General features: G+C 39.5%; 1 protein-coding gene across 2 annotated transcripts in view; it reads left to right on the top strand.

The window, feature by feature from the left end:
• gnao1a (guanine nucleotide binding protein (G protein), alpha activating activity polypeptide O, a) overlaps positions 1 to 21,615 on the top strand; it is a 183,380-nt gene that overhangs the window by 111,700 nt on the left and 50,065 nt on the right. For both annotated transcript variants that reach the window (XM_041794960.1, XM_041794959.1), the window contains exon 4: positions 9,492 to 9,652. In XM_041794960.1, coding sequence (XP_041650894.1) covers positions 9,492 to 9,652 — 161 coding nt within the window. The remainder of the gene's footprint in view (positions 1 to 9,491; positions 9,653 to 21,615) is intronic.

The raw sequence follows: 21,615 nt of genomic DNA, 5'->3' as shown, positions 1-21,615 counted from the left end.
TGTGGTAGCGGAGCATACTCATCATCTCTTTAAAAACATGGCAGCATCATACCTGAATGAACTTAATGTTCATATTTTATATGAACTGTGAATTAAACAATTCAGTTTACCAGTCATGAACAACAGCGTAGACTAGGATTGGGCGGTATCAATTTTTTAATATCGTCATACCCTTCCCAAATTTTACCAGGGTATACGGTATTACCAAGTGTCCAAAAAAAAGCAACATTATACAAGCACTTGTTGGAGTGCATGCACAAGCATCGCATGCACAAGTGTTGCATGCACAAGCATCCCATGCAGCGTGCGCCTCTACAGGCGCTTTATTGAATCCTTTATCAAAACACTTCAGCTCAAGAAACAGTGTTTATATGGAGACTCTTACAGGAGTGCTGACTTACTCAGGCAGCATCTTTTGAGCCAAACCTTCTCAGCCAAGTAAAACTGTACATCCATAATGCAATAAAATGGTAAAATGTATGAGGAGTGTTCCTGACTGAAGTGTGTGATTTTGTCTCTATGTGTTTGCTTGTATGCATCAATGTCCAGGTCAAAGTTTAAGAAAAGAGCTGACTGCATCGGGAAAAAGTATTTCCCTTATACACACAAACACTCGAACCAGAGACGCACAGACACAGACCCTGTGCCTTTCAGTGTGCCTGTTTAGACAGTATCCTTGGCTGGGGTGGGGGGTTTAAAGTGTGTTGATGGCCCACTGCCCAGCTCTCAAACTAGAGCACATTCTGTCTGGACACGCACACATCGGCACAAGCAACAAACAGGCTCGGTTTCATGTCGCGCTGCTGTCTCTCATTCATACCAGCACACCCAGATGTACATGCTCTCTCTCTCTCCTTCCATATCAGGCATTGTGTGTCTGCTGAGTGACAGGACAGAGCGTCAGAAGCTGGAACGGAGCCTTAACAGCACTGAAACACATTTATATCAAATCAAATCCCCCTGGAGTGGGGATCGGAGACGAGTGGAGGATGACAGGTTGAGAGAGCTTCAGCTTAACATTTAAAAAATGCGCCGTGTCACTTAATAAGCATACATAACGCCTTACAGCACCTCTCCTTCCACCTTTTTGCATACACATTTTTCCTTTACATACTTGTACCTTTGCAGTTTTGCTGTTTTGGTTCTATATGAGCAAGGTTGCAAAGGTATGCTTATATTGAAACAGACTGTGTTGCTCATTAGCTAGCTTTGCTTCTGCAGGAAAAATAGCACTCATTTTTTTCCCTCACAATGATGACAGTAGATCATCAAGCTGTATTCTTTCTTTAGTGGTATCAGTACCATTTTTAAATGACAATAAAATGCTGTTTTAGTAAGCTCATATAGCACCTTTCAAAAAAAAAAACATTGTCACAGAGTGCTGTTATCTTCATCACAAAGAAGATAACAGCAGCTATAACAGCCTCCACTCTTCTTGGAAGGCTTTCCACAAGATTTTGGAGTGTTTCTGTGGGAATTTGTTCCGATTCATTCTGTAGATAATTCACAGGGTCAGACACTGATTTTGGACTAGAAGGCCTGTCTCACAATCTCCAGTTCATCCCAAAGGTGCTCCATGGTGTTGAGGTCATGGCTCTGTATGGGCCTGTCAAGGTCATTACAGCAGTGTGGCAGTAGCCATTAACTGGAGCTACAGTTGCTACTACTAGCCGGTGGCTGCTTTACAGTTTAGACAAGACATTTAACCAAGACTTTGGGCCTGAACAGCTTAAGATTAAGGTTGAGTAGTAAGTAAGTGTCAAAGGAGGGCACTAAGAAGAAACTGGGCATTGATTAATTTAGCCAGCTTATCCTTCCCTATATACCTAAAACCATGCTTAAGCTAACATTAATCAATGTTTGCCTAGCCTCAGGGAGGCACCATGGGTCTAGACTGTCAAATGATTATGCTACAAGTACATATAATGTAAAATAACCAGACTGTAACAATTCAAATGTCATTATTATTTTTGTTTGTCAAGGCCAAATTGAAAGAAATGTTTGTTTTTATGATCTGAAACAGATATTGTTGTGTAATTCTACCTTGAAATGAAACTGTGGTTTTTGAGCCTTGCCTGTTCTTTTTTTTATTCATTTATTTAACTGAGAGCCCTTTCTTCAAACAGAAATTGCACAATCCATACTTACTTAATACAACACAAAAGGGCGAGTTGAATAACTTGGCAGATTATTGAACAGGACTGTAGTGAAGGAGAAAGAGTCTGATGAACTCAAGGACTTTCAGATTCTGCTGCTCTTGGTGAACTGTTCAGTTCAGAGTTAGTGGTGCTTGTTGTGTCTGTATAGCTTTAAAATAGGATGTAATATCCTCTTAAATCAGTCATTTAGCCTCTGATAGCTCACAGAAACTCACACATCGACGTATTTATGTGTTAGGTGTAGATAGTTTAACAGGTGGTTGGTTTAATGAAGCTCTGTGCCGTGGAATGATTGGCTATGGTTCAATGACAAAAGACATGAGGGATACCTCAAGTGGGTGCCTGGGTACTTTGATTGGATATTGAGCAGAAGATAAGAGCCATCGAAGATGGAGACAAAGGACCAAATGTAGACGTGTGTGAGGAATGATGGTGAGAGGGATGATGATGAGGAGGAGGAGGGTGAAGCAGTGATGATTGTCAATTATGTCCAAGCAGGGATGTGGAACATTAATGAATGGTCAGTACAAGTTTGGCATTGAAGGAATTATCCACAACTCAACTTGTGAAAAACTTTCTTTCCCTTTATGTGCATGTTCAAAAGGAACACTTACTCAATTAGGGCATAAAATATTATAATAACTAAACTCAGTCTAATAAAAAGTGCCTGTAAAGAATGTTCAATATAGAAAATAGAAAATATACTCTCCTGAGGCCAGTCAGGAGAAGATCTCTACAGAAATGTGGCTCGGTTCTGCTAAAACTGCTGCTGTACTTTACAGTATCTGAGCTAAATACTAGACCAGAGGCTAGTGCTACATGGTACAGCTAAACCCCACATGTAGCTAATGCTCACTCTCCTAAAATGACGCTAATTGGGCAGGTCTGATGTCAGCATTTTTTGCAAGACAAATCTGCATGATGAAATCTGAAATCTGCTTTACCAGGTTAGTCAAAAGAAACATAACATTTTAATGACTGAAACTATAACTGCAAAAACAGAAATCTCTGCTGTAAAATTTTTTAAAAAAGCAGAATGTGGCAGAACATCATCCCAATGATTAAACAGTTTACATATTGGGTAATACTTGACCAAATAATCATTTAAAACATGTAAAAATATTTGACATCAAATTTCAAATCCGTTAAATCAACAATATGTAACTTTTCCCCCGATGCAACTTAGAAAGTTGATCTATGGTGTGATCATCTTTAACAGGGAGGATGGCGTCTACCTTATTACCACAGAGCACCAGAGCCAGCTGCTCTCAGCACTGTGTAACTTCAGCCCCAGTCTCTCATGGGAAATGCATACAGCTTTATGGATCTAGTTCACACAGAGCCAATTAACCCTTTACAGACAATGTGATATAATGGCAGAGGTTAAGAAACCAAGGAGGAGGTTAACAGATGAAGTTAACGAGAGAAGAAGACAGTGACCAGGCAAGGAGCCTGACTTGGCAAGAGCTTCACAATAGGCTGCTTGTTATAGCCTCTACGACTACGATAAGATAACCAAGGCTCCAACACAAAGACTTCATTAACATATAAAAAGAATGCCATACAAGGTCAAAGGTTGAAAGAAAAACACCAAAGCTTTATTGGAAAACAATTACTCAAAAATGCAACTATTGAAAAACAAACTGAAAGAAACAAAAGATGCCTGGCCAACAAGAACAATAGAAAGGAGATAACAGAGCCAGCCCAGCAGTGAGCCGTACGGTCCGACCATAAATAAATAAGAGACAGGAAACTGAACTATTAGCGACGTTTAGTTAAGCTGTAAATAAAAATTCACATTTGAAAAATATTTTAATTAACCCCTTAACACCTGAAAACACAAGTAAGAGCAATAAAATTGTCATTTTTTAGAAGAGAAATGTTTATTTAACTTTCAACTGAAATTCAAAAAAATCCAGATTTCCATAGAATTTAACAAATATATTTTTTTGTATCTCATTCCATTCATTAGATGTTTTTGGTAACTGACAGTCCACTTGAGGATATTTTTATCATTTATCAGATTGTGTTCAGAAGTTTTTTGAGTGATTTATTGAGCATATTGATTAGATAGAGGTATCATAAAAGTATGAATCAAATATGATACAACAGGCTTTAAGGGGTGAAAGCACACAGAACATTACTACATATTATCAAATCTTCTCTAATGATAATAGACAAGATCTGATGGCTTCTTTATTGAATCCTCTGCCTCCTTGGAACAAGCTCTACTTCAGCGCATGCTTAGTATGAGCTCCTTCTTGTAATGTGATTTTCTTTTTTAATTCACTTAACAGTAATACCATACACTGCTGAAGAAACTGTGGAAGGTTTTACAGTATAAAAAATTGCATAGAGATCAAGCCAGCTGTTGATTGCACATAAACATACTCTAAATGCAAATAGTTCACCAATAACAGTCTAGCAGAGTCATATGTGCACAAAATCTGGTAAGAATACTGAACCTTGTCTGTAGTAGTGGCTGGTAAACCTGTATTATACTGTCACCAGTGAAATTGGTGGATTTAAATATATTATCTCAATTAATTTTGTAATACTGTGAGACGGTGATATGAATAATAATAGGCCGTATCACTCAGGCCTACTTTTCAGTTGACATGGCTCTTTGGCTTCTCACATCGTCGACTTTGCCGACTTCACCAACTTCTGTGAACAAATGCACTTTGACAGAGAGAAGAAACAGCTTTTTATGTGTATTGCAACAATGTAGTTCCATGCAGAGACCTGTAGTAGGAGCCAAAGCACATCGAACAGAATTCTTATGTATTGTTGCTTTAATGGCATCTGGAGACAAGGTCTTATGTTTGAATGCTACAGTCTGAGATATTATTATTCAAGACAGTGTTGAAGTTTTCTCAGAGAAAACTCCAACAGCACTTTTTCCCCTCTATGTTGACAATCCTGTTTCACATTTATGCCACATATGATTGTTTTTGTACCTACAAGAGATTAAGTTGATGGCTCTTAGACCAAAATAATAAAATCTGGTTTTACTTCAGTAAAAGCTAAAGAAGCTAAAGGAAAAGGAGTAATTCTGTGAATTAATAGCAAGGTAGAGAAGAAGTTCTATAACCAGTCTGAAATATGGAGCTGAAAATAATCACACAGGCGCCATGAAGTCCCTCTAAATGAAAAACAGTTCAAAACTAATAACCTGTGTGCACCTGTGTGATCCTTCTTTGTGGACACGATTTTTCGAAGCAGAAAGAAAGCTGACACAGAAAGCCTATATATAAACATGTACATGGATAAATCAATACCAGCATGTAGGGATGCATTTGGAGCTACTATGTCATATGGTTTATATACACACAGTCACAAACACACAAAGTTAAAAAAGGCTTTAATCCAGCAGTGGTCAGTGTCAGAGATGTGAGAGAGGAGAGGAGGTGGAGTAATGAAAGGAGATGAGATTGCTGATTGAAAGAGAGGACAGCAAGGGTAGGGAAGGCGATTAGAAGAGAGCAGAAAACAAAAATAGAGTGTGAAGAGGAAGGAGGCTGGCCAGAGGACAATGAGACTGATAGCAATGAGAGAGGGAACGCTGGAGTGAATAATAAAGGATGGACAGACGGAAATAAAGCAGAAAAATAAAAAGAACAGCGATGGGAAGAGAGGGAAGAGAAAGATGACACCATAAAAACAAAACATGGTCACGAGCACAGATGGAAGGAGAGATGAAGGGCGGGCAGATTTAAAACAAAACACTGATGAGATGAGTGCCGCTGGAGGTCAGAGAGAAAATGAGACTGTGGCGGAGACGATGATGATGATGGAGGAATAGCTAATGGCTGAGAGAGAGACTTGACCACTGCATCAGGTCAGAGGAGGGAAGAGGACTGATGGAGAGGAAGGACAAAGCTGTGTTTAATAAAGTAAAGGAATGAAGAACCAATTGGAAATAGTGCTTTGTGGACATAAAATATAAGTAGAAGACAGGGTGACTTTCACAGTTGTCGTTTAGCTCATTAGATCTGGATGGAGGAAAACAAGGATGCATTATTGCCTTTGACATCTGGCCCAGTTCCTGTTCCACATTACAAACCAGCTGTTTAAACATACAAGGACTGACATTTCTAATGAATGAATGCTGCGTCATTAATGCAAACTGAATGTGCTGAGCGACAGCTGCTCCTGCAGCACATAAATTAACATTGAGAGCTTGTTTTTATGCCTCATAGTGGTGATAGCCGAGACCGGAGCCATTATGTTTTTGAGTTTTCTGTCCTACTTCCAGGCCATTCATATGAGCACAAAACCTCAAAAAGACTCCATTCAACTTTACATTAATGTTCCCCTGACTCAGAATGAACTTCTTGGAATTTTGAGGTCAGAGGTCATGTTCATCCCTTGCTTTCCGGGCCATTTTATGCAGTCAAAATGGAAAGTCCAAGCTCTCTGACAACATGAAACTGGTGGGTAGTTTGGCTTTGACAACACATGACAGTTAGGAGCACATAGGGAGAATGAGTCCACATTTAATCTCAAAAGAGCTTTTGCATTATACTGAAGGCTAAGTCACGTGCATAGATTTTTGTAAAAATGTGTGAAATATACTATATAAAATACTTTTAAAATATTCTTTATTTATTAAAAGGTATCTGGTGACCCCTGTCACCCTGTCCCATATACTGCCATATATGACAGTTAAAAATCTTTGTAAGGACTAAGTCTTAAGTTTCAGTTTCATTTGTAGCCATAAATCCCCGCTGCGTTGGAACACAGAAAGGAGTGAGAGAGCACAGAGCAAGAAGTAAAAAAGCAGATTCTACAGTACAACACCTTCAGCAGATCATCATTGCATTTTATTTCTTCATGATCTGAGGTTCCTCTATCATGCATCCCTACTTCAAATTTTGTCCAAATGATTGTCCCAACTCAAGGATAACCCAATTTTGTTTGGTAGGTCAAAGGTCAAGGCCACAGGGTTCATGTGCATCCCTCAAAAACACATTGGAGTTCCTTCAAACTTTGCACAACTCTGACTCAAGGATTTTGTGATTTTATTTTGCTGGTAGAGTGTAAAGGTCATATAGTTATATAGTGTTTTTTCTTTGCAGAGGCTTACAACAGCCAGACAGTAGTGCTAGTTTATCTGATGTGGTTTTCTTTCTTTTAGTTCAATTGCTATGTGTTTTTCAGGTCAGTATGATGTCTCTAAAGTGTGTCCCATTCCTCACGTTTATTATTTGTGGATCCTTATACAATGTGTACCTAGAGACATATTCACAAAGCTCCTGACAAAAAGCTGCTTCTTCTGATGGGACTCCAAGAAAAATGACAGAATTATAATGTTTTTTCATGAATTTTCTCTGAGTTAATAGATGGTGAAGAGACTAAAAGACTTTGCAAAGCGTCTTAATCCTTAAGAGAGCTCCAAAGGTGAATAAACATGGGCAAATAATATAAGGAGCACAGTAAAGGTGGTGCACACCATGCAACAACCTGCCTCTGCGTGGTGGTTGCACTGCTGGACAGTGAAAGCACAGTGGAGGATAATGATGGAGGGCTTGGGTGCTTTTTGATGTTTTGACCCAAATAACTGATGATTTAATTCTGCACTGGTTTACTTTTTTGCTAAGAATCTAACTTCAGTAGATTGTAACACTTTCACTTTTACTTTAATAAAAATTGCATCCCTTTAAAGGTGCAATCTCACTTTTAGAGCAGTGCTCAGCTATGGTTAATGCATGCATGCATCCTGCTCCTGAAACAAGTCTGCATGAATAATGTGATATTGTTTAATTTGGAGTTAGTCTACATCTACATCCAACAAAGGTTAGGAGCACAAAGGTCACGACCTCAGTGCTCTGCTTTTATTGCTGTTAGCACAAATGGCCAAATAGGAGGCAAGTGCTGAGGAAAGAGATCAATAAAGCAATGAGCAAAGGAGAAAAAGGATCCATACAAGATGCTGGTAAAGGCAGCGGGATCTTAGTGAGATCTCTGCAGCTGGTTTAGTTATAACTAAGTGGCTAGCAAGATTTTCCATAAACACAGAACAACACACCTTCAATAAATCAAAGAGAAAAAAAACAATGGCTCAGGAGTCATTCTGCTTCACTTGTGAATGTAAACAGGATTTTTTCAACCTCTCAGGGACAAGGTACAGTTTACCAAAATCATCTTTTTAGACAAATCTCATCCCTCCTCTGCTTCAATATTACAGTAGAAAGTTTATGTCTTGTGGTTTTGTTTAAATCAAGCAACAAATATGTGAAGCCTCCTGATCTGAAGCAGAGCTGGCAGCTTTGGCAGCTTTGGTCAGCTTTAGCACCTTATTGATGTGACCGCTCTGACAGGCTTGTAGTTCATGACTCCTCTCATGAGATGACAGTTACCAGGGGCAACATGTCTTTGTCTGGGATAAGCTCAGTGCAGATAAACAGTCTCTGTCTCTGAAGGCACCAGAGCCTGAGATCTGCTGCATGACACCAGCCTCTGCTGAGAACTAGGGCTGGGCAATACATGGAGTCTTTAAAACGCATCACTTTCAAATGAGATAAAGGACAGGATGATATTGTTGGTTTCTATGTGGTTTATGTTGAAGTTTATGTATAAATAGATATCAGGCCTAATGTTCAGTGAAACCTAATTAAAACCTAGGTTGTTAACACCGATATTCTTAAGTTGATGAAGCACTTGCACATTTCTCCTAATTAGCATAGAGAAACACCCTTTTTAATGCCCATATAAGGACATTTAAGGGCCGTGTGCAAAGACAAAAGGCACATAGAAGTGAGATAAGAAGAAATTAGGCCTCCCAAACTTTTTAGCTTTTTCAGACCCCAAAATAAAGGTGTTTTTATTGTAAATTTAACTAAATTATATCATATATCTTTCCAAAAATGGGTAAGATGTACAATTAAAACCAGAGAGGAAGTTCTTTGTTTTCCAGAAGGCATCTTGTGACCCCTTCTCAGTGTCTCATGACCCCTGTTATAAAACCAAAAAAAAATAAAAGTGGGTAGAACACGCAACTGTTGTAAGTTGCCCGGTCCTACTGTAGACTATTGCAGCTTACAAAAAAGAGAAAGGCACATTTTTACAGCTTCCTCTTTTAGGTTTGCAAACATGAGGCCTGTGTGTAACCTGCAGCAGCTTTCTGCTCGGTTGTTCCTTCTGCCCTTGTTATGACACATGGGTTTTAAACGATGGTTTGGTGTTACCTGTGGCCCAGAGGGTAACAGTCCTCAGGGAGCTGTGAGGTCATTTGTCTCATGCTCATCCTGTGATGTAGTTTAAACACCATCAGACTCAGGCCTCTAACAGTACTAACCCTCTGCCTCTCTCTTCCTGTGTTTCTTCCAGGCGGATGCTAAGATGGTGTGTGACGTGGTCAGTCGTATGGAGGACACAGAGCCTTACTCTGCCGAGCTGCTCTCCGCCATGATGCGTCTGTGGTCCGACTCAGGCATCCAGGAGTGTTTCAGCCGCGCCCGCGAGTACCAGCTCAACGACTCAGCGCAGTAGTACGTACAATATGCTTTTTCATTTGTGTACTTTGTGGGTTTGTTTTGACAAAACATTAATTTCTACTGATGTCTGCCTGCTGTTAGCACTGTATGATTGACACTTAATTGGCACCCTCAGATGTAGGGAAACCTAGATTGAGCATATTTGCTATAATTTGTGTAGGTGTGTGTTTATAGTAAGCAAAAGGAATAAATAGGGATGTGTGTTCTGGATTTTACTGGTGTTGGTGGAGCTGTCCCAGAACTACCAAACCATTGACTCAGCAGAGCCCTGATCAATACATCACCCCGCCTCCCTTAAACCCAACCACCATAAAATAAAAACCTGCTCTCAAGCACATGCACACATACAAACACATACACACACCACTTTTTATTTATAATCTTCTAAATGCGATCATATACTGGCTATTAAGACACACAGTCAATCACCATTACAAGCATCGAGACTGATTTATGCTGAGTGCCTGTGTGTGGGTGGAGGAAGGGAAGAAGAGAGAGAGCTGCAAGAGGGAGAGGGGGCGGGGGAGTCATTTCCCTGCATGTTTGTGTGCAGTCTTACTGTAATAGTGCTCTATACATCCCATGACATTATACAGTGACATAATCGAAGTAGAGTGGCAGATAGGGTCAAAAATCTGTGAGGTTGAGTGCAGCTACGCCAGGCTGTGTAACAGCTCACTTATTAGGATCTAAACATAGACTGAGTGTTGTGGCTTATCATTTTCTATAGTCAATATAGAGACGAAATAATCCATTTAACTCTGATTACACAGAATTCATTCTTTTCAAATGTATATTGGACAGAAAATTTCAATACAAGCATATTCAAGTCGGGGTAAACTGAAAACCTATCGTTTTTTTTATAAACACAGGCTTCTCAGTCTTTAATGCTCTTTTAAACTGTAATGAACCTCCCACCACTAGAGGCCACTGTAGCTTCAGTTAATGGTCCCTGCCTTCCTGTCTGAGCTTTCCCACAGCGCTTTACCAGACGTAAATATAAGAAGCTCAGCGGTAGCTTAGCGGTTGGCGTGTAGTAGTAACAGTTTTTTAAGTGGAAATAAAGTGGTGTGCAGGTTGTCCATGGTTGATATCAAAGCATGATATTAATCTGCAAAGATGAATGAAGGCTGGCTGAGCTAGCTGCTAATGTTAGCCACGCTGTACAGAATATATCAGGCTTACATCACACCTGCTAACACCGTGGCCCTGTGAGGAATTTGACTGTTTTCTAAGGATTTTCTTCTCTTTAGAAGAGTCGGTTAAACAAAATTGAAGTAAGCATTTAGCCGAATGGGGAAATAGATGCTTAGGAACATTCTTAAAGGTCACATATTTTACCCCACTAAGACAAGTTTTTAATGGTCTCAGAGGTCTCCAAAACACTCCCGTGGGTTTTGTTGCTGAAAAAACACTCCAGTATTAGATTTTTGCATGTCTAAAAGCCCCTCTGTTTCAGCGCTGCTCAGAAGGAGCTGTTTCTGTGTCTGTGGCTTTAAATGTTAATGAGCTTTCTGACTCCGCCCCTCTCAGGAAACTGATGTGGCTTAATGGTTGTGGCTCTCCTGATCTCTCAGCTGGCAGCTGAATCTGTAAATGTCGGCATATCAGATATCAGCAAAAATCAAATATATGTTGCATCCCTAGAACAGTGGTATCAATTATACATCATGTCAATGCAACGCACTAATGTAGATGCATGAGCAATCATGCTCTGCCAGAGCCCACCTCTTCCATCTGTGCCAGGGTCAGTGAAGTATACCATGCTTGAAGACAGAGCTTATTTTAGACCTATATTTGACTCAATAAATAGAATCATAATGTACAGCATCTCTGTGACCCTAAAGTTGTTTTGCTGCTGATTATTGAGTTATACTCCTAAATAATAAAATAACAATAATACAGAGAGCTGCCTCACAGGCTCTCTTTATCTCTACATATCGTGCTCTATCCGAGCAGCATAATACGATTGTAGAACAGCCTGCAACTGGCTGACAGACCCCCACAAAGAGTACACAATTTGGCGGTTAGCATTAGTGTTAGCATTTAAGTTAGCGGAAAGAAACAGTTGTAATTCAATCAAATGGATAAAAAAGACGTTCAATGTTGCGTTTTCTTGTGTGAATTTAATCATTAAAGTCCTCAAAAGTCACACGAGCTTCAGGCTCGCTAAAAATGCAAAGGATTCAAAGGCATCAGTAGCGTCAACGGGAAAGCACAATGGCTAGCTTCAAAAGGAAAAACAGGTAAGAGGCAACAATTTATGGTTTACAAGTTATTTCACTTTTGATAAGCTGTGTCACTTCTTGTCATGTACGACAGCGCTGGTGTGGAAGGCATTTTAACGATCACATTCAGAGAAAAACTGTCACGCAGCCACTATTCTTTGCTGCTGCAGTGGGTCCTTTCTTCTTCGTTGTGCCCTAAAAACAGTATTACATGCATTACGTGCTTTCTGGCAGCAAAGAAGAATTGATTTCCGGTTTTTAGTGCTTACAGTTAGCATGGGTAAATTAAGCAAAATATGATGCAAAACCAAACTGTACTGGATTGGTGCATAAACTCATGTACCTGCCGATATCAAAACCAGCATTTTAAGCAGTATCAGACGTATTTCCAATACTGGTATTGGAATCAGAAGAACCCTTATTCACAAACTGACGGTTGTGGCAGCCATGAAAAGTGCCATTCAGTGTCAGCCAGTCCCATATATTGTTCATATTACACACCACTGGTGCAGCAGTGAAAGCAATATGGGGTTCAGTGTCTTGTCCAAGGTAGTATGGTTGAATCTGATGATGAACTGCCACTGAGCCACAGCTGTAACATCTGTTGTGGTCATTTCATTTACTGCAGTGCTGTAAGCCAGCTGATACAATGCTTTTTTCCCCTTGGATCATATCTTTGGCTCAGTTTCATAGTAAAAGCAACACCAAACATGTATTTTCCAATCTTAACCGCTTCTTTCCTAAATTCACTTTCAGTATAATCCACCATCACTTTTTGTATCGTCTGAGTAAATTTATTCAACTCTAAATCTTAACTGAACTTTTTTTCTGTTTTCAAGACTTTATTAAGTACTGTGATTTCAGAATATCAAAGTGTTCACTATCCATATTATCTCACACCTATTTTAAAGCCATAACAGTCATTTAAAAACAGGAAATCAACATTTAAATAGGAAAACGTATAGAGTGGTGCATAAATGTTGACTATGTTATTGATCTGAGGTCAGCTCATTGGTGGAGAAGCTGACCTCAGCAGTAGTAGCAGGATGTGTAAAGGCTTCAGTATATGCCCAGCATTGAGACTGCACTCTTATCCAGTCCATGAACAGTTTTCACCCCAGAGTCTGAGAAAAATAAAAACATGTTTCTCACTGGCTGGCAGGTTTTTGGCAAAATCAGAAAAAAGTCAGTTATTTTTCATGTGAACAGTCAAACCTTCAAAAAGAAGGGGTATCCATAGCAACAATAGTTCTCTTACATTTCATCTGGTGAAAGAAAGCAATGCTGGTTTAACTGATTATAACTCTTCTTTTTCTGTGCTTACTGTTTTCTTTTTGTCAAGTGAGCACTTTAGAGTTAAACCTCACAGGTAAAATCAATACATCCATCCTGCTCATTTGTCATTGAATCAGAAGGCAATGGTCAGTGAACGGTAAATCCCTAGGATAAAATGAGAAGAGAATTAAGGCTGCAACAAACGATGATTTCAATCACCAGGGGAATCCCTTTATTAAAAATTGTACATGGATATTCCAAAGCTGTCAACAATGTTAGAATTTACATGTCTGTATTCTTAAAACTAAAAGAAAATAAATTTTTATGAGTTCTGTTATGTTACATCAACACATCTAACATACACTATATGGACAAAAGTTTTTGGCCACACTTGTTTTTATTGAATTCAGTTGCCACATGTGTATAATATCAAGCACCTAGCCATGTAGTCTTCATTTGCAAACGTTTGTGATCCTAAATGGGTCGTTCTGAAGAGCTCAGTGACTTTAAGCGTGGTACTGTGATGGATGCCACCTTTGCAATAAGACAGTTTGTGAAATGTCATTCCTGCTGGATATTCCACAGCCAACTGTAAATGATATTATTAGAAAACGGAAGTGATTAGGTATATCAGCATCTTAGCCTCGAAGCAGAAGTACACATAAAATCCCAGAGTGAAGTCAACAACTGCTAAGATGCATGGTGTGTAAAAGTTACCAGTGATCTACTGATTCCATAGCTGAGGAGTTCTGAACTTGACACTGGACTGTGGAGCAGTGGTAACATGTTCTGTGAAGTGATGAATCACGCTTCTCTGTTTGGCAGTCAGATGGGTGAGTCTGGGTCTGGCAGATGCCAGTAGAACATTACCTGCCTGACTGCAGTGTGCTAACTGCGAAGTTTGGTGGGGGAGGGATGATGGTATAGAGCTGTTTTTTAGGGTTTGGGCCTGGCCCCTTATCTCCAGTGAAGGCCAATCTTAATGCTTCATCATACCAGGACATTTTGGACAATGCTATGCTTCCAACTTTGTGACAACAGTTTAGGGAAGGCCCTTTTCTATTCCAACATGACTGTGAATTTGACTGGTCTGCACAGAACCCTGACCTCAACCCCAGCAAGCACCTTTGGGATGAACAGGAACTGAGATTACAAGCTGGGCCTTTTCATCCAACATCAGTGCGTGATTTCATCAATGCTCTACAGGATGAATAGGCACAAATTCTGCCAAAACACTCCAAATGTCATGCATTGCCTTCCAACAAGAGTGGAGGCTGTTATAGTTGCAAAAGGGGGCCAGCTCCATAAAAAAGTTAATGCATTTTTATACAATGTCATTACAGTCCCTGTAGGTGTAATGGTCAGGTGTCAAGACACTCAGGTGTCCGAATGGACTCCGAATACTTTTGTCCATGTTTTGTATGCTCATCCATTACACAGGGTGTTCTAAAGTAACACTAATGCAACATTAAACAGACTAAAATCAAAAAAGTGAAGTAAGAAAGAGTGACGAGGCACCGAGGGCATGAGATGAAATAATGGAAATGGTGGACGATTCAAATTAAAGCTTTGATGAATAATAAGAAGGAACAAAAGACAAGGCTTAAAGGACAAAGGTGAATGCTTTGTTAGAAAGTGAAATAAAGATGGCTCAAATGGACGACATACAAAATCCTATTAACACGTGCATGTGGTCAATTAACCTAAACAGCATCCTGTGACTGTGTGTTTGACTGTGTATGTGCGTGTTCCTTCGTGTGTGTTTGCCTGTGTTAAATGCCACATGAAAGATTGATGCACACTTCCTATTATGTTGTGGCCTGTGGAGCCGAGCAGGCCAACCAGCCAATGGACTCATAGGACAGATATCATATGATCAGACCGCACTCAGCTGAGGTGAATGAGTAAGACTGTATGAACCCCCTTATTGACAATCCAGAAGCTAAAGAAAGTAGAAAATATTCCTCAAAATAAAATTAATTGAAAGCAAAATAGCCCAGCTGGAAAGTGACACAAATGAAAAGCTCTAGATTTAGTAGGACAAGTGTTTGTGCAGGAATGAGTGTTTATGAGCGTGTGTGTGGTCACACATGCATGTAATGTGTGTTTGTATTACATAGAAAGCAGAAAGCTCCATTCTGCGGGCAGCAAGTACTGCCTGGAGCCACCAACCTCTTCCTCTTTTTTTCTCTCTCTCCATCTCAGTGCAAATTCCCTGCATGTACTGACCTATTTATAACAATGCACATACACTCTGTTTATGATTTACATCCACCGCCTTTATGACACAACCTTACGCATGCACCCACTTGGCCTCCATAAATTCAGAAAACACAGTTACGTCGTCAACATGCCATAAGGTAGTTAGTTATGGACTCTGGTGAGAATGGTTTTGCTGCTCCAGTGTGTTAAAGTGAAGCTGCAGTGAAAGGCTTATGGTGGCTGATAGCAGGCAGTCTGAGGAGACTTCTTTAGAGCCAAGTGACGTTTAAAGTCAGAAAAAAGGAAATATATACTCATATTGATTCTGCATCTTGCATTGCAGTGATCATTACCCATTATTGAGCATTTTAAATGCTCATAGAGTGAGGCTATTTTAGCTGTATTGATTATAGATTAGTATAGAGGTTGCTTCATGTTTAAGGCTCATTAATGCTTCTTCTATAAGAGACCTCTTGATAGAACCGATGTTGTGGTCTAGTCACTGTTAATTGAACACCTATGTCTTTTTCCAGAGTGAGATATACAGGATTATTTTCTACTTAAATGAGCTGAATCAGGGATTCACAAATGTCAGCAAGCCAAGGACTCCCTCAAAGTATTAGCCTCTGGCAGATACCCCCTTCTCCTAAAGTTCTTTCAATTACTTCTACATTGCAAAAGAGAAAATCTGCTATTTAATTCATAGACTCTTAATGTGTTTGTTTATTTCCATTTGTAGGTCATAATCTTGTGTTTATTAATTACCTCCACCAAGGAGGTTATGTGATCGGGTGGGTTTGTTCGTTTGTTCGTTTGTTAGCAACATAACTCAAAAAGTTGTGGACGGATTTTGATTACATTTTCAAGAAATGTCAGAAATGGCATAAGGAAGAACTGGTTAGATTTTGGGAGTGATCCAGATCATCATCTGGATTCAGGAATTTTTTTTGAAGGATTTTTACTATTGGGAGATAGGGCTAATGGCAGAGGTCTGCGCTGTTACCCCTTTACACCAGGAGATGACGGACATAAGTAACTTCAATCCCAGCAGCATTTTTGGGTGTGTTTCTATTCAAAGTTTTGGAGTTTATAGAGTTTGAAAGACGCACGCCCAGTTGAGGAGACGAGTCGGAGCGCAACAGAGAGAAAGAAAGCGAATTGTAGCAAGAATACTCACAATGCTGGGAGGAATAGAGGAATATTCACCCTCTGCCATGACTTCCAGTCGTCCAGTGAGACCATGGGTGAGACTGTCAGTGCATCTGTTGGCACCAGCAGGCAATGCTTTCACCATGACAGTCCACCCGTAGTGAAGCCAATGCTTTGCCTCACCGTGTTTCCACCCCACCGGGGAGGGAGTAATCGGCGAATGCTGTGATGGGGGGTACATGGGGACGGATCCAGGAATTGTTGAAAGGATTCTTCTCTATTGAGAGATAGGGCTAATGGCAGAGGTCTGCGCTCTCTGAGTGCTTTTCTAGTTTCATTCATTGCTTCTTTGGGAGAAGAAAAAGTCTTTAAATCTATGTCGAGACCCGAGTTGTTTTCAGTGGGTCACAAATGTGTGCTGAAGCAAAACATCTATGATGTATGGAGGCCCTAAGGGGACATGTGTCCATAAATTTTATTGTCCTTTTTAACCATGATAGAGTACATTTTGGTTGTTTCCTAAAGAATTAAGCATATTTATCTCTTTTTCTTAGGATTTCAATGTTTTCCCATGATAATGAGGTAATTTCTCAAGAAATTGTCACACCATCATGGGAACTAGGTGTAAATAAAATATGCCTGCTTGTCCTCCCAGGTATTCCTAATAATGCACTTTGTTTTTAAACATGCTTGGTTGTCCTGTTTTATTCCATCTAAGGTCCATAGTGCACCAGATTTCATTGCATAAATTTGCTTGGTTAATTCTTTAGAAATTTGGAGCATGATTAGGGCTGCAACCAAAGATTATTTTAATAATCAATTTATCGGCCAATTATTTATTTATTTTTAATGTTTTACTGAACTTACTAGATACTTTTTGAAAATTTTCTTCCCTTTTTCAACAAAGAGAACACAGTTGCTCAGAGCTGTTGAACTGATGTTAGAGGGGACATATTATGCAGTGATCACTTTTTCAGGTTTTTCTAATAAAAATATGTGCCCCTGGACTGTCCACAATCCCTACAAAAACTGCCCTTTAAATAAAAACATATTGTGATTAATCACTGTGATGTTAATATTCAGCAGAATAATTGTGATTACCATTTTGGCCAAAACGGTGCAGCCTTACTATCTTAATCTGCAGCTTTTGTTGAGGTCACAGGCAGCTGTTACATGTATGTGTGAAAATGTCACAGCAGGGTGAAAGTTCTAAATCTGCACAGACAGAGCTGCCCTACCGTCTCAAACATTGTTATCACAGTTTTATCTTTCTAGGTAATGATATTCCCAGATTAAGAGCTTTGTATTATTTGAATATGTTGCTGTTTCATGAATAAGCTCTACCACATTACTTGTTCATCATGGGATTGATTAAATTTAATTTAGTGTTCTTCCTTCAAATGTGATGGTAGTATTGAGATTTACTTCTTGTTGAAAGTGTTTTTGTGTCTGCAGGGGATTAAATTATTATTTTCCCTCCTACAAACACTCAACATAATGCCTTGAACCTCCTGTGATAGAATTAGTGGCCCTTGTTTGATGGCTTTAATTTCTGTAGTGGACCACATACTGGTGTAAATGGCTCATTGAACTTGATTTAATACAGCATTGATCAATATCATAATGGTGCTGTAACTTGGCAGCTGCTTTCCCTCTTCTCTGCATCTCTTTGACTCTGTCAGCGTCTCCATGCACCTGTCTGGCTGTGGTTTCCTCTTCTTGTACAACGTAGTTAAAGACCACCATCCTGTTTAGCACCAAGCCACTGTTGTATCAACACGAGGCCTGATGCTAATTACTGGTCAGTTCAGCGACATTTTTCACACCTTGCATGTAACAATACTGCAGGCTGCAGAAAACCGAGAGTGTGACGGAGGACTGCTGAATATCACAGCTTGTTTCTATGCTGGGAAAAGACACACATACTGGACAAATAGGCTCATTATCAGGTCACAGACAACATTCTGCCTGCTTGTCTTTCTTTTGTGCGTCTGTGATAATCTATAATACTGTTCATCATCAGGGGAATGGCAGAAGCTTACACTGGGGGCTGGTGTTAATCGACTTAGCGCTGTAATGAGTAATAAAAGGGAGAACAGGACAAACGCACTACTGTAAGACAAAACTGAACATCATGTTCAAACCAAGTTACCATGGAAGTATAAAGCCATGAGCCTGTCCAAGCATGATTTAATGACATTAGCATAGCTGTGTGTAACATCCTGAGGGAACAGTTGTTTTTTTAAAGCAAATAGCATTCATGCAAATGTAGTTTGATGTAAATATATTTTCTCAAAGTGACTGCAGGCTGAATACAGTAAACAGAAGAGAAGACAGGCCCTATTCAAAGAGGGTTTAACCTCCTGTGGTGGTAAAGGTCATTAAGTCACGTCTGTGAGCCTAAACAATAATGGAAACTTTGGCTGACATTTCTGACTCAATGGCAAAAAAAAAAAAAAAACACTAAATGCAGACTCAGTTTCTACAAGGTTCACCATTTTTTCATGACTATACAGAGAGGATGGAGAGTGAAAGCAGGCAGAGACATTGGTGAAAGATTTTCTGATATGTGTAGGGCTACAATCAGAAACTAGTGTCATTATTCATTTAGGTCTGCTTATTGAATACCCATCATCATTAAGCCTCTAAAACATCAAAAAGTACTGGAATTTATAAAGTCACATTTCTTAAAACTGAAGCTGCTGTGTTCATGCTGCTTTAACTATCCTGAAAATGTACAAGCCATTAAGTTTACTATCAGGTTGCCTGCCTGTCAGTTCTGATTTGACAGTTCCACTAAACCTCCATTGAGTTTTTCAAAGTAAAGCTTTAACACTTTGTTTTTGTGGTAAGACTAACAGTAAGCCATGCTTTTATTCTGAAATGTTTGCAGGATAGTTCTTCAGCCGTTGCTGTAACTTGCAAAGTTGCTTGATTTTTCTCTGCATCAGTGCATTACTTTTCTTTCTTCTCCATGTAAATCAGCGGTGTTCAACTGGTGGGTCGGGGCCCAAAAGTGGGTCACAGAGCTGTTTACAGTGGGTTGTGAATGTGTGACTGGAATTAAAAGGGGGGCAAAAGTCTGAAGTCCTAAGAATCCCTAAGTGGACATTGAATATTTAATGATGTCACCTCCAAAGGCAAGGAGGCTGCTAAAGGCTTTAAAAAGGTAGATTTCAGTAAAACACAATTATTTAGACAAAAATGTTTCCTTAATTGAGTCAGTTTAGTGTGCCGGCTCTCACAGTGCCTAAGCTAGCCCTTATACAGATGTAGTTGACCCCTGCTTTAAAGGATGGCATCCTTTTTAAAGGCAGAGCAAAGAATACTCTTGAAGCCCAGGATGTTGGGGGATTTTGCTTCCATTTTTGACAAATGGTAGGACATAGCTGGCAATGTTCGTAAAAGTACATTTCAAGTAAATTTCAGTCATTCGCACAAACTTTTACCTAATCTTTCTTCTTTTCCTGGAATAAAAAAATGGTTTTCCCAAGAAAATGAGGTAATTCCTTGAGAAGTTGCCAAGTTGCCAGTTTCTATCCAGTCTTGGTAAAACTGGGTAAAAATTAAGCACACAGCTCATCAGTCATTCACTGTAGCCTATATTGTGTTCAATCATTGGACCAGGTCTCATTCTGTTTTTCATGGGTCCGGGTGGATCTGGGTTTTTAATGGGGATAATCACGGATAGCAGGTCACGTATTGGTTCTGAACTCTAAGGGTGCAGGCGGGTGCATTTTTGGACCTATAAAGGCCACAGTGTTGATGTTTCAAGTGCATTTATTTATAATTGAACATAACCTTGCACAATATATCCTTAAACACATTTTAGGCACCAAGTATTTCTATTCCAGCATTCTAAATCATTTTTCTTTGTCTTATTTGTATAAAATGTTCAGTGCATTTACGCACGTTGACCTGTTGTGTTTCTGCATTGCTCTAGCCCCTTTATACTCTCTGTATGTGTTTAAAAGCAGCATTTTAGTGGTAAAATTGCAGTTTAATGTGACACTGTCAGATTAAATCTGTGGCAAATGATGATGGAGAGAAGAGATGACCTAAGTTTTGCTGAGACAGAGTTTCAGTTTGACAGACACATGGCAAAATGAGAAAGAAGAGAAAAAGATATATGGTGTTGTCCTCTTAGATTTTAGATTAAGCAGCTATGGTTTATTATATTTATGTGAGATATTTAGCATGGGAAGTAGGACTACAATTAATGCATCCAAGCAGAAGTGCTACAATGGATCCTGTTTCTCCCTGCTGACCTATGGAGCCTGCGTGAGCCGTTGGGTATAGTGAGGAGAGATTATCTCTCATCGTATAGGAACTAAAATGTGGATGGTAAATGGATGAAAATAAAGAAAAATGCAAAACTTCCAAATTATCCCCTCACAGCGGTTGTTTTCCCCTCAGGGAGGAGTGAAATTCTTCTTCATCAGATTTATTTCTGCTGTTAGCAGCTATCTGTTTACCACTAGAATATTTAAAGGTTCAGGGTGATGTGCAGAAACTGTCAACTGTTCAGGCTTATCCTTAAAATGATGATGAAGATCTAAAGTATATTTTGACTTTGCAATGATTTTGCAATGATTGGATCTTTGATCAATTATTCAATGTATCGCTCAAGATCAGTGGACCATAGATCATTACACCACAAAAGTATACATGAGTGAAATTATTAGGAGATTGCCACAATGGAATGACTACATGATAAATGAGTAGTACTAACAAAAAACTGTGAAATAGCAGAAACTACCTTCAGGTGCACCATGCTGGTGATAAATGTGGGTTGCACCATTGTAAGCTTGTCTATCTCAATCCTCTCAGTTTAATGAGAACATGCTCCTATGAGTGATGGGGATGGTAGTGAGCATAGAGTGGCTGGTGTTGTCGGGTATAGCCAGCAGTTTGTCCAGAGTTCTTCTCTCGGCCATGCCCACCACACAGCTGGCATGACTGATTGGTTGTTTCAGCCTCAGGGTGTCTCCCCATCACACTAGAGTAGAACAGACACTAACTGCTACAGATTTGTAGAACATTTGCAATTTTCTGCAGATATTGAAAAAAGCCAACCACCTCAGGAAATAGATACCTCTCTAT

This window comes from Cheilinus undulatus, linkage group 9 (genome assembly GCF_018320785.1).
Source record: "Cheilinus undulatus linkage group 9, ASM1832078v1, whole genome shotgun sequence".
In the NCBI taxonomy this organism is placed as follows: domain Eukaryota; kingdom Metazoa; phylum Chordata; class Actinopteri; order Labriformes; family Labridae; genus Cheilinus; species Cheilinus undulatus.
The sequence above is the reverse complement of the archived record's forward strand: the minus strand, read 5'-3'. Positions and strand labels throughout refer to the sequence as shown.